The 13,374-nt window shown below is 42.9% G+C and overlaps 1 protein-coding gene across 1 annotated transcript in view; it reads right to left on the bottom strand.

The window, feature by feature from the left end:
• Positions 1–63: 63 nt before the first annotated feature.
• The window catches only part of HCLS1 (hematopoietic cell-specific Lyn substrate 1), a 33,652-nt gene continuing 20,341 nt past the window's right edge, over positions 64–13,374 (bottom strand). The window contains 8 exon segments of the mRNA NM_001035057.2: positions 64–1,736; positions 1,935–2,003; positions 2,104–2,347; positions 2,857–2,961; positions 3,391–3,602; positions 4,195–4,264; positions 4,876–4,931; positions 5,784–5,894. Of these exon segments, the coding sequence (NP_001030229.1) occupies positions 1,600–1,736; positions 1,935–2,003; positions 2,104–2,347; positions 2,857–2,961; positions 3,391–3,602; positions 4,195–4,264; positions 4,876–4,931; positions 5,784–5,894 (1,004 nt within the window). The 3' untranslated portion in view covers positions 64–1,599.

Raw genomic sequence — 13,374 nt, forward strand, 5'->3', positions numbered from 1 at the left:
CACCAGGAAAGCCCCCATCTTCTACCAACCCTATACCAAATCCTGACTTTCATTTTGATTTGATTTTGCTTTGCCTAGGGTCTCCTACTCTGGACCTTGCCAATCCCAATGGCTTTGGGTTAGATAAACTCACTGCGTCCTGATCTCATCCCCATACTTTGCTTGATGACTTGTTTTTTGCCTATCACTGGCTGTCCAAAGGTCCTCACCTCTTCTACCAGCCTCAGCCCTATACCACAGAGAAACTTCATGTACCACAGAGAAACTCAATCTACCTTCTTACATGGCCACTGATTTCATTCATCCAGCTACAGGGAAGCCTAGACTTTCTTTAGTAGAGGCCACTATCTTTGACTCCAAATCCCTTTATCATCTCATTGTTCACTTTTGTGCTTAGTAGCTCAGTCATGTCTGACTCTTTGCAACCCCATGGACTGTAGCCTGCCAGGCTCTTCTGTCCATGGGGATTCTCCAGGCAAGAATACTGGAATGGGTTGCCATGCCCTCCTCCAAGGGATCTTCCCAGCCCAAGGATCAAACCCAGGCCTCTGCAGTGCAGGCAGATTCTTTACCATCTGACCCACCAGGGAAGTCCAAGAATATTGGAGTGGGTAGCATATCCCTTCTCCAGGGGATCTTCCCGACCCAGGAATCAAACTGGGATCTCCTGCATTGCAGGTAGTTTATTTACCAGCTGAGCTACCAGGGAAGTCCAATTGTTCCCTTTCAGTTTTAATCTTTTGTTGTTGGCCAAATCTTTTCCTCTTCTTTTCCCCTAATTTGTGCTTCTGCCTCAGGCAACATCATGCACTAAAGAAATGTCTTTACTCCCAGGTGGAAGGTGGCTGGCCTCTCACAACTGCTGAAGCCAGTAGAAGTTGAACTGCTTAATGTAGACCCTTCCTGGCCCCTGTTTCCCAACCTAACTGCCATTCTCCAGGCCCATCTGTTTTTGGACTGGATATCAGTATAGTCTAAGGAAAAGGCACAGCCCTTGACACCAGGGTTCAGAGTGATGGGCAATGGTTGGAAGGACTTTTCTGAATATGCGAAAGAGGGAAGGAAAATTACTTCTACCTGTAATGAGAGTTAGGGTCATTGAGGGCCACGTAAAAGTACTATTTACCTCAGAATAGAGTTGAGCCATGGTCCCACTTTATTTCCAATTTAGTACCCATCAGAGAGAAGAGTCAGAGATATCTCTGCAAAGAAGGAAAGTGAGAAAACAACACACGTAGGAAAACTAGGAAGACATACCTTGCCATGCAAACAGCCAGGAAGCACAGCACTCACAAAGGGAAGCAGAGTTAGGGGTGTGGGTAAGAGGGGGCACTCACAGGGAAGGAGGCGGGGCCACAAGATAAGCATCCCTGAGATCATCCTGGGTACGCAGGATAGAGAAGACACCGAGCGGAAGGAGACCCCCCTTCTTCATGCCGTCTCTGTCCAAACCCTGATGGAGAGGGAGAGGGAAGTCTGCCTAGAACTTCAGGCAACTCATGACATCCTGTCAGACACTTGCAGCAGAAATGGAGAGCAGCTGGAGGCAGAGCCACTGGGGATATGCAAAGTCACAGTGCAGCAAGAAGACAGAAACAGTTACTGGAGGAGCTTGACATAATTTGCAGGGAAGAGTCCAAAGTGGCCGTGGCAACGTCCCCGCCACCAGCCCTCGTCCACCATCTCAATGTCAGTGATGACATCATCTGGGTCAAAGGAAATCTCATCACTTCCCTCTGGGGAGAAAATTGACAGACTATTAGGATGGTCAGGCAAAAATCCCTCCACCCCATGCCCCCTTTAAACCTCAGGAAGGGAAAGAGGCCTGTCCTTGATGCCAAGTCTGGGGCCCTATTCTGACCCCCAGAATCCACCCGCCTCTCATGTATCAAGGGGCTCCAGGCACCAGACCCCTCAGACCACTCCCAACCTACCTCCTTGGTAATCATACAGGGCTACAGCTGAGATCCCAGCTCCAGCCCCAGCTGGGTGGCCTGATGATCCTGCACAGTGAGAAATATGAACATGGTCTTACCAACATGGAGAAGGAAAACAGACAGGTCCTTCCATGTAATGGGGGAATTCTTCTGCCCCACCACTCACCAGCCAGAGTGGAAGAAAAGGAGGGATCCTCAGGCTCGAGCACATCCTCATAGTCTGCCTCTGCTTCCTCATCCTGCTCATGTCTGTCTATCTCCTCAACATCCTCATAGTCATTCTCAGGCTCGGGTTCAGGCTCGGGTTCGGGCTCAGGCTCAGGCTCAGGCACTGCTTCATACACTGGCTCTTCCTGCAGCTGGAAGACTTCTGGAGTCCTGGGGGGCAGAGCTGGGGCCTCCTCATTGTCCTGAGAAAAGACAGTATACTTGAAGCAAGGTGACTTCTGTGTACCAGGAGCTGCCTCTCCAAAACGTCCCAGTGGAGGACTGCTGGGCCCTATCATCCACATGCCTCCACTTCCATGTCCATTCCTGGCTCCTGCTAACAGCCTCTCCTAGGGAACAGTCTCTCACCCCTCTTCCTTCTTCAACCTCTTCCCACATCCATCCACTCAAAACACCTACCAACAGACGATGTTAATCGAAGGGGAATGTAAAAGGTATGAGGAGAAGGAAATGGAACACAAGTCAGATTCCTTGGAAGACCAGGAAAACAGTGAAGCAAAATCTAAAAGGGGAAAAGATGACAGCTAGGATGACTAACTGTCCTAGTCTGCCCAGGACTGGGTGGTTTCCCAGAATATAAGACTTCCAGTGCTAAGGTCAGGATAGCCCCAGGCAAACCAGGGTGGTTGATCAGCCTGCAGGACATGAGGAGATGGGAAAGATGTGGATCATTGGGGGGCGGTCTGCTTACCTCTGGGGGATCCTGCCTTGAGGGCAGGGCAGGTACTGGTTGTTCCCTCTTGGTTCTCACAGGCCCAGGCTCTGATGACGGACAACTCGCTGCTGGAGGCCAGGCCTGTGAAGGATGAAGCATCTCTCCAGTGAGCAAGAAACTTTATCTTCTCTCCTGTACTGGAACACCCCTTCCTGTCTCTGCCAATTCACATCTATCATCACATCTATCATTCCTCAAGATGGGCTCCAACCTGAAATGACAGCTCCTTCCTCTTGTTCTTGCAGCAGTAACTGACTACACTGCCTGGTGACCTATCTTTTGTTGAACCATGTAAATCTTGGGGTTTTTTCCACTGAGCATTCTCATATGCATATATGAAGCTTAATTACACAATTAGATTGAGATCTTCTGAAGACAAGGATAACAATTGTAGATTTTGCTAACACAGGGGAGTTCTGGGTCTTACTTTTTACTAAGGATACAGATCCCCTTAGGCTCTTGTCTGGGCAAAGAATGCTGGATGTGGATCCCGGAGGGCTGAGCACTTACCTCTGAGGAGATTTTCTTAGGCAATGGGGCTGGCGCCGCCGGCTCTTCCCTAGTGGCCACTGGTTGCTGAGCCTCATGGCTCATCTTTACCAAGGCCTTTCTCTCTTGTTGCTGCCTGGCCATCTGTTGTGCCTTCTCCTCTTCCTCCCGCTTCCTCTTTTCCTCTGCCATGGACTCAAATTTTGCCTTCAGCCCACGGGCACCACTAGAAGCTACAGACACAGTCAAAAAAATTAGGGTTGTCTTGGGTCAGAAGTAGAAGAGTAGCACTGGAAAGAAGAAGAGTCAGTTAAACATCCAGAAGAAGAGAAAATCAAGACAGGACTCATGGAAATGGAGGTAAAGAGGTATTAATGAAGGAACAAGGGGCTTAGAGAAGGATAAGGTAGCCCTGGAGCCTAGATTTTCACATAGCCAGACCATGTGATCTCAGGCTCTTACTCCTTCTAAAGCTTGGTCCCCTAACCTGCATCCTTCCTTGTCCACATTTCTTAAATCTATATACCCTCAGACCACCATCTACCCACTGTCCCCCATCCAAAGTTCCTTTCCCTTTGTGTCCTTCCCAGATGGCTCCCCCCATCCCTGTGTTCTCTACATACAGTTTTTTCCCCAGTGTCACTCAGATATCCACCTAACCTAATTTTTTTTTAGGAGAAAGAATCTGGGAAGATGAGGGTAGGGGTCAAGTCTACCTCAGCTAACCTAGGTAGTTAAATGCTTGGAGTAGGTAGTCTAGGAAGAAAAAAAGAATGAGAAGGCAGAGGAGATTGAGGAGAACAGAGAGAGGGAATTAAAACTCACCAGCCTCTATGGGTGTTGTCTTCTTGTAAGCTGTGGTTGGGGCCTCCATTTCATTGAAGCCAACAGCACTCTGCAGGTAGAGGAATAGTATGTGCAGTGGTGGGGAGAGGGAAGGGGGCGATAGTGACCCAGAAGGCAGTAGCAGGGATTGGGGCCACTATAGGAGGTCTCCCTAAACTTTTGATGCTCAGTAGTAGTTAGGGTATTCAGATATTGTTGTTTTGCTTCAGAGAGATGGGTGAAGAAGTTCTAGGCTTGTAGGACTGGCTCTCCCTTTAAAAAAGCTCAGTGTTCCTGGAATCTCACATCTTTTAAGTCCAGTTGCCTGGAATGCAGGAGTACATGAAGTACATGCAGTACATGAAGAGGTGTAGGGAAAGACTGAATGGAGTGGGGCTAGGTTACTGACTGAGTTAATCAATACCAAGCAATCAATGAAGTTTTAAACACTTTTCGCTGGAGTTTGTCTGCCTCCCTGTCTCTCTCCACCTCCTCACTCTCCTTGATAAAGCTCAGGCTTCAGAAGACACACCCATTAGATGCTGAGGGCAGTCAATGGGAAGAGCAGGAGGACAGTGCAGGGCACCTAGCTTTGCTCATCCTTGTACCCACTTTGCCTCTGACTCTTCTCCATGTATGTCAGGGAACTTTTCCCAAGACATTGGTGTTCTGGTGCTTTACCTTATCCACTCGGTCCTTCTGGATGCCATACTGCCCGCCAAAACCCTTGGCATAATCTGCAGGATGGAAATATCTGAGAGTCACAAGAGGAGTTAAGTGCTAGAAATGTATGGGAAGAGGGAGTAGGAGCAGTGGGAAGGAGGACCAGAAGACAGGAATGAGGAAAACAGAGAGACCGATGAGGAAGTATGTTAGTCAGGAATAGACAGAGGAATGGGTGGGAAAAGATGAAAAAGGATGGGAAAAAAAAATACCTGGGAGAGAATGGAGATATGAGACATGGGAAGAGAGAAACAAAAGAGAGAGAAGTGGCAGAAAAGGGCAAAATATAAAAGGAAGAAACAGGAAAAATTAAAGCGAGAAGTTGCTGTATAGCATAGGGAGCCCAGGCACTCTGTGATAACCTGGAGGGATGGGATGAGGGGAGGGGAGGGAGGGGACGTATGGATAATTATGGCTGATTTACATTGTTGTATGGCAGAAACCAACACAATATTGTAAAAAAATTTTTAATTTAAATTTTAAAAAATATAAAAAAAAATTAAAGTGAGCCCCCCAGCCATCCTCTCTGTGTCCCAGGGAAGAAGGCCTCTCTCTGTGAAGCAGAGGGGCCCCTAAGACTCACAGCCAAATCACACTCTTGCCATCAGCCAGCCCGCCCGTCTTCACCCATTCCTCAATGACCCCTTCTCTTTGGTCACCTTCCTGTGTCCTGCTCCTAAGCTTGCTGCTCTCCTCTCCATCCCTGTGGGTCTCCCCCCACCTACCCCCATACAGGTAATGCATACTCTTCACCCTACCACTTCCTGCATGACTCGTATTCTGGGTCCTCTGTGTCAACTTTCAGGAAGAGCAGAAGGAGGGCTCCACGTACGCTATGGCCTCCCTCCTCTCCAGCCCCAACTCACCTCTCTGGGATTCATGTTTCTCTGTCTCTCCCTTGTAGTCATATCCGAGAGCTGCCTTGTCCCGTTTATCCGCCTCTATCCCATAACGGCCACCAAAGCCACGAGAGTAATCTGCGGTGGAAGGAGCAGTTGTGAGAGCCCACTCTCAGTCCATGGGAAAGTGCTTGGAAGAGGAGTCAGGAGGGGTGGGTGCAGGGTGATGGGGCCTGGGAAGATAGCGGGGCCCGAATCAAAGGGAAATGGAGTTCTAAGCCAGCCTTTGTAAGTTTTAATTCAACAATGTCCACTCTTTCCCTCATTTCCATTCCAAGATAGAAGATTATTTCAATTTTTTCCCTTCTTCAAAGAAGGAGAAAATACAGAGAGTGTAAGGAGAGACATCCAGAAAAAAAGACAGATGCATGTGAACTACATGTCTTTCCCTAATTCTATGCAAACACTTGGTAATTTGAGAAAGATATAATGATCTTTTTTTAAAAAAAAACAACAATAAATCTCAAAAGAAAACAAGAAAAAAAAATTCCTGGTTCCAGGAACAAACAGATGAATCAAAATAGTAGATATGATGGTAATTATGAGCTGACACAGAAAACCCAAGCTGTTTTCAGTCACAAATTTAGTGCCTAGAGAATAGGATGTAGGATCTGAGGTTCTAGTTTCTATACAAGAACAGGTAGCTGGAGCAAGAAAGTAAGGCTCTGCCCACTTCTATAAAATAATTCTAGAAAAAGTCTACTACTTGTCCAGGGAAATGGTAAGAGGAATTCTAGTTTTTTAGCATTTGGAGAAGATTTTACCTATGAGATTTGTAAGCTCCAAGCCTGCACCTGAATGTGTGAGATACAAATATCCAGTTTCATACTACTTATATTATACAGAAATTCTAAGCTGAGAGATTAATTGAATACTGATATAGGAAAATATATACCACAGAAAGGGTTAGCATCAGAAAGATGACATGAATATGAGACAAAGTGGACTTAAAGACAAAATGCATGATAAGAGACTTAACACATGATAAAAGGGCAATTTGTCCTTCATCAGGATTAAATATGATGAATCAAAATTATCAGAATCAAAATTCATGAAACAAAGATGAAAGAGAAAGAGACAAATCTATGACCATAGTCAAAAATTTTAACACTCTTTTCTAACTATTAATAAAAAATTTAGACAAAAGGGATCTATTAGAGAAGTCCCAAACAACATTATCAACAAGACCTAATTGACATTTATAGAATATTACATCCCCAAACTTCATGATATATATTTTTTCTATGCACATATACCAGCCACCAAGATAGACCATATACTTGTTCATATAAAAAGTTTCAGTACATTTCAAACGATTGGAGTATGAGATATCATATCCTCTGATTATAATAGAATTAAACTAGAAGTTCATAACAATAAAATAAGAAAATTCCCCAAATTTCTGGAAAATGAGCAATTACACTTTTAAATGACTCATGGAGCAAAGAAGAAATGAAAAGGAAATGAATATTTTGAACTGAATAAAAAAATTAAAATATATATAACATTGTGGAATGTAGCAAAAACAGGGTGTTTCCCAGGTGTCGCTGGTGTCCCAGGTCCCCAAGAACCTGCCTGCCAATGCAGGAGACGTAAGAGACATTCAATCCCTAGGTCGGGAAGATCCCCTGGAGAAGGGCACGGCAACCCACTCCAGTGTTCTTGCCTGGAGAATCCTGAAGGCAGAGGAGCCTGGCAGGGTATGGCCCATAGGATTGCATAGAGTCAGACACAACTGAAGTGACTTAGCACACACACATATAGTTTTAAGTACCCATGAAGTAAGCAAAGGTTTAAAATTAATTTTCTATGTTTCTACCTTAACAAGAAAGAACCAATTAAACCCACATTAAAATGAAAGAAAAAAAAGTACTGAAAAGCAGAATTCAATAACATTTTAAAAACAAGTGAACAATGGAGAAAATGAGCAAAGTAAATATACTTCTTTGAAATTAATAATAAATAATATTAAAGAACCTCTAGCAAAATAATTAAAAAGAAAAAACTACAAATTAATAATATCAGTAGTAAAAGTGAACATGTCACTTATAGATCTTACAGAGGTTGAAAAAAAAATAAGGGAATACTATAAATGAATCTATACCACTATATTTGAAAATATAGATAAAATGGAAAATGTCCTTGAAAAGCATACATTACCATAATAAGAAAAAAATCAGAAGACTGACTAGACCTGTATCTATTTACGAAATCGAATTCATAATGGAAAACAATAATTGTAAAGAGAACATGGTCTTTACTATTAAGACCCTGGAACTCAGCCAGAAATAAAGGCAGAATTTCTCTGATGGGAAATATTCTCAATCCAGGGCACATAACAAATATCCCTGTCTCCCCACTGAAATAAATTTGCAAAATGTAATAAATTATAAACTATCAAAGAAATAAATAACCATGATGGAAAATAGATTAGTTGAACAGAAGAATTGGCGTCCCCAAGAGTTGCAAATAGTATAACAATGTGAAAGAAACTATAAAATGAGTATTTTAAAAATAACTAAAGTGCTTAAAGAAAGGGAAAAATATAATGAAAGCAATACGAGATTAAGGAAAAGGAATCAGCAGATTTGCAATAGAATCAAAGGGAACTAGTACAAACGAAAAACAAATGAAATAAAGTTGAAAAATTAGTGGATGACTTAAACGATCGTTAAATACATCTGAAGGAAGAGTTAGAGAACTTAACATAGATCCAAGAGGATTACCCAGAATGCAACATAGCAAGATAAAGAGATGAAAGTAGAGAACAGAAATTAAGAGACATCAAGAACACAACTCGGGGTGGCAGTCCCAAGATGGCAGAGGAATAGGGCAGGGAGACCACTTTCTCCCCTACAAATTCATCAAAAGATCATTTGAATGCTGAGCAACTTCTACAAAACAACTTCTGAATGCTGGCAGAGGTCACCAGGCACGGAGAAAGGCATTCTCTTCAAAAGGAGGTGAGACAAAATATAAAAGGCAAAAAGAGAGACAAAAGAGTTAGGGAGGGAGACCTGTCCTTGGGAGGGAGTAGTGAAGGAGGAGACATTTCCAAACAGTAGGAAACCCTCTCACAGGCGAGTCTGTGGGGAGTTTTGCAATCTCAAAGGGCAACATGACTGGGAGGAAAAAAAAAAAACACCCATAGAATAGGCGCCTAACTCTGCCAGCAGAGAAGTAGCCCAGACATTTGCATCTGCCACCAGCGAGCTGGCGCTGGACAGGGAGGCACGGGTGCCATCAGCGGTCCTTAGGGTAAGGTCTGGGCCTGAATGCTCTGAAGGAGCTAAAGTGAGATAGCAACTCAAACTGTGGGATTGTCAGAGAGGGAAAAAAAAGAGAGAGAGAACTTTTCCTGCAAAAGGCTCCAACTAGCAGCCTGGCCCACTCACAGAACTAAGGATTGAGCAAATACCAAAGGAGAGCTAGCTGGCTGCATACAGACCCCTCCCCACCCCCACCAGAGGCAGAGAGGCAGATGTGCAACAACCAGAGCCAGAAGGCAAGGGGCTGCTCCAATCTCGGCCCCAAAGACCAGCATCCTCCACCAAACTGTGAGCAGGCTTCCAGTTGCTAACCATGTCTTCCTGGATGGTTGACATCTGCCAGGAGGGTCGCAGCCTGAGATCAGCTCCCCAGAGGAGACACACAGCACACCTGAGACAGTCTCACAGCACACCCAGGAAGCTGAGCGCCCAGGACCAGGGACGTGATTAAGATGTACGTCCCCCTTGGACAGTGCGCTTGCCAAGCACCTGGTCACCTGAGCTGCTTGGACCAGGGAAGGGCACAAAACACACGCTCAACCGAATCTGTGCCCTTGCGGCATACCCGAGAACCTGACCCAAGCAGCTTAGACCTGGGAAGTGCAAAAAACCCAGGGCCTGCTTTGGACAGTGCCCTGCAAAACACCCTGCAGCCTGAGCAGTGTAGACCCAGAAAGCACATGCTGCTGTGAGCTAGGGCAAATCCAGTGTGGTCCATACACTGCGAGCACTTCCCACACACACCAGCAATATTTGTTTGCGGTGTTCTTCCCTCCCCACACCACAACTGAACAAGTCAGCCTAAATAAGTGACCACCTTGGCCCCCTTGTGTTGGGGTGGAAATTAGACACCAAAGAGACTTGCAAACAGGAAACCAACATAAACAAAGAAGAGGGAACTGCTCCAGAAGTGACAGGTGCAACAGATTAAAACCCTGTTGTTAACACTGATTAAGCATTGGAGGGGGCCTATAGACCTTGAGAACAAGTACAAGCTGGAACAAGGAACTATATGAAACTGAACTGACCCCACACTGCTCACAACAGCTCCAGAGAAATTCTTAGATATATTTTTACTATTATCACGTTTTAATTTTTTAAAAAATTTAATTTCTTTATTACTCCTTTAATTTTCATTTTTATAACCTACTATTGCTTTGCAAAAAGAGACCCTATTTTAAAGAAAATTTCATATATATATATTTTTATAATTTTTGTGATTGATTTTGTTTTGTATTTTTAATATTGTATTTTTGAGAGTCTAACCTTTACTCTAGATTTTTAATCTTTGCTCTTTGGTATTTGTTATCAATTTTGTACCTTTAAGAATCCAATCTTCAGTATCCATTTTCACTTAGGGGTGTCATTACTGGCTTGATTGCTCTCTCCCCTTTTGACTCTCCCTCTTCTTTCCCAGGTCACTTCTATTTCCTCCCTCCCTCTTCTCTTCTCTGCTTAACCCTGTGAATTTCTCTGGGTGTTCCAGGCTGTGAAGAACACTTAGGGAACTGATTACTGGCTAGATTGTCTCTCCCCTTTTGACTCCTTCCTCTTCTCCTTCTGGTCCCTCCTCCCTCTTCTCTTCTCTGTGTAACTCTGTGAATCTCTCTGGGTGTTCCAGACTGTGGGGAGCACATACAGAATTGATTACTGGCTAGATTGTTCTCTCCCATTTTGACTCTCCTTATTCTTCTCCTGGTCACCTCTATCTCCCTCCTCCCTCTTCTCTTCTCTATGTAACTCTGTGAACCTCTCTGGGTCTCCCTTGCTGTGGAGAATTGTTTCACCATTAACTTACATGTTTTATCATCAGTGCTTTATGGATGGAGAAGTCTTGAGGCTGCTGCTGCTGCTAAGTCGCTTCAGTCATGTCTGACTCTGTGCAACCCCATAGACAGCAGCCCACCAGGCTCCCCTGTCCCTGGGATTCTCCAGGCAAGAACACTGGAGGGGGTTGCCATTTCCTTCTCCAATGCATGAAGGTGAAAAGTGAAAGTGAAGTCAGTCGTGTCTGACTCCTGCTTAGTCCCAAGCAGGATAAACTGAAGGTGAAACAGCCCAAGACACGTATTAATCAAACTAACAAAGATCAAACACAAAGAGCAAATGTTAAAAGCAGCAAGGGAAAAGCAACAAATAACACACAAGGGGATTCCCATAAAGATAACAACTGATCTTTCAATAGAAACTCTTCAGGCCAGAAGGGAATGGCAGGACATACTTAAAGTGATGAAAGAGAAAAACCTACAACCCAGAAAAGTATACCTAGCAAAGATCTCACCCAAATATGAAAGAGAAATCAAAAGCTTTACAGGCAAGCAAAAGCTAGAGAATGCAGCACCACCAACCAGCTCTTCAACAAATGCTAAAGGATATTCTCTAGACAGGAAACACAGAAAAGGTTTATAAACTCGAACCCAAAATGACAAAGTAAATGGCAATGGGATCATATTTATCAATAATTACCTTAAATGTAAATGAGTTGAATGCACCAACCAAAAGACAAAGACTGGCTGAATGGATACAAAAACAATACCCCTATATATGCTGTCTACAGGAGACCCACCTCAAACCAAGGGACACAAACAGACTGAAAGTAAAGGGCTGGAAAAAGATATTTCATGCAAATGGAGACCAAAAGAAAGCAGGAGTAGTAATACTCATATCAGATAAAATAGACTTTGAAATAAAGGCCATGAAAAGAGACGAAGAAGGACACTATATAATGATCAAAGGATCAATCCAAGAAGAAGATAAAATAATTATAAATATATATGCACCCAACATAGGAGCACCTCAATATGTAAGACAAATGCCAGCAAGTATGAAAGGGGAAATTAACGGTAACACAATAATAGTGGGAAACTTTAATATCCCACTCACACCTATGGATAGATCAACCAAACAGAAAATTAGCAAGGAAACACAAACTTTAAATGATACAATGGACCATTTAGACCTAATTTATATCTATAGGATATTTCACTCCAAAACAATAAATTTCACCTTTTTCTCAAGTGCATACAGAACATTCTTCAGAATAGATCACATCCTGGGTCATAAATCTAGCCTTAGTAAATTTTAAAAAATCGAAATAACTTCAAGCATCTTTTCTGATCACAATGCAGTAAGATTAGATGTCAACTACAGGAAAAAAAAACTATTAAAAATACAAACATATGGAGGCTAAATAACACACTTCTGAATAACCAACAAATCATGGAAGAAATCAAAAAAGAAATAAAAATATGCATAGGAACAAATGAAAACATGGTAACCCAAAACCTATGGGATTCAATAAAAGCTGTGCTAAGGTGAAGGTTCATAGCATTACAAGCTTACCTCAAGAAACAAGAGAAAAATCAAATAAATACCCTAACTTTACTAGAAAAAGAAGAAATGAAGAACCCCAGGGTTAGTAGAAGGAAAGAAATCTTAAAAATTAGGGCAGAAATAAATGAAAAAGAAACAAAGGAGGCTATAGCAAAAATCAACAAAACTAAAAGCTGGTTCTTTGAGAGGATATATAAGATAGACAAACCATTAGCCAGACTTACCAAGAAAAAAAGGGAGAAGAATCAAATCAACAACATTAGAAATGAAAATGGAGAAATCACAACAGACAACACAGAAGTACAAAGGATCATAAGAGACTACTATCAGCAACTATATGCCAATAAAATGGACAACTTGGAAGAAATGGACAAATTCTTAGAAAAGTATAACCTTCCAAAACTGAACCAGGAAGAAATAGAAAATCTTAACAGACCCTTCACAAGCATGGAAATAGAAACCATAATCAAAAAAAAAAAAAAGAAAGAAATCATAATCAAAAATCTTCCAGCAAACAAAAGCCCAGGACCAGATGGCTTCAGAGTGAATTCTACCAAAAAATGAGAGAAGAGCTAACACCTATCCTACTTAAACGCTTCCAAAAAATTGCAGAGGAAGGTAAACTTCCAAACTCATTCTATAAGGCCATCATCATCCTAATGCCAAAACCAGACAAAGATGCCACAAAAAGAGAAAACTACAGGCCAATATTGCTGATGAAAATAGACTCATTTAACTCAGATGACCATTATATCTACTACTGCAGGCAGGAATCCCTCAGAAGAAATGGAGTAGCCATCATGGTCAACAAAAGAGTCTGAAATGCAGTACTTGGATGCAATCTCAAAAACAACAGAATGATCTCTGTTCGTTTCCAAGGCAAACCATTCAATATCACAGTAATCCAAGTCTATGCCCCAACCAGTAATGCTGAAGAAGCTGAAGTTGAACAGTTC

This window comes from Bos taurus, chromosome 1 (genome assembly GCF_002263795.3).
Source record: "Bos taurus isolate L1 Dominette 01449 registration number 42190680 breed Hereford chromosome 1, ARS-UCD2.0, whole genome shotgun sequence".
Taxonomy (NCBI): Eukaryota; Metazoa; Chordata; class Mammalia; order Artiodactyla; family Bovidae; genus Bos; species Bos taurus.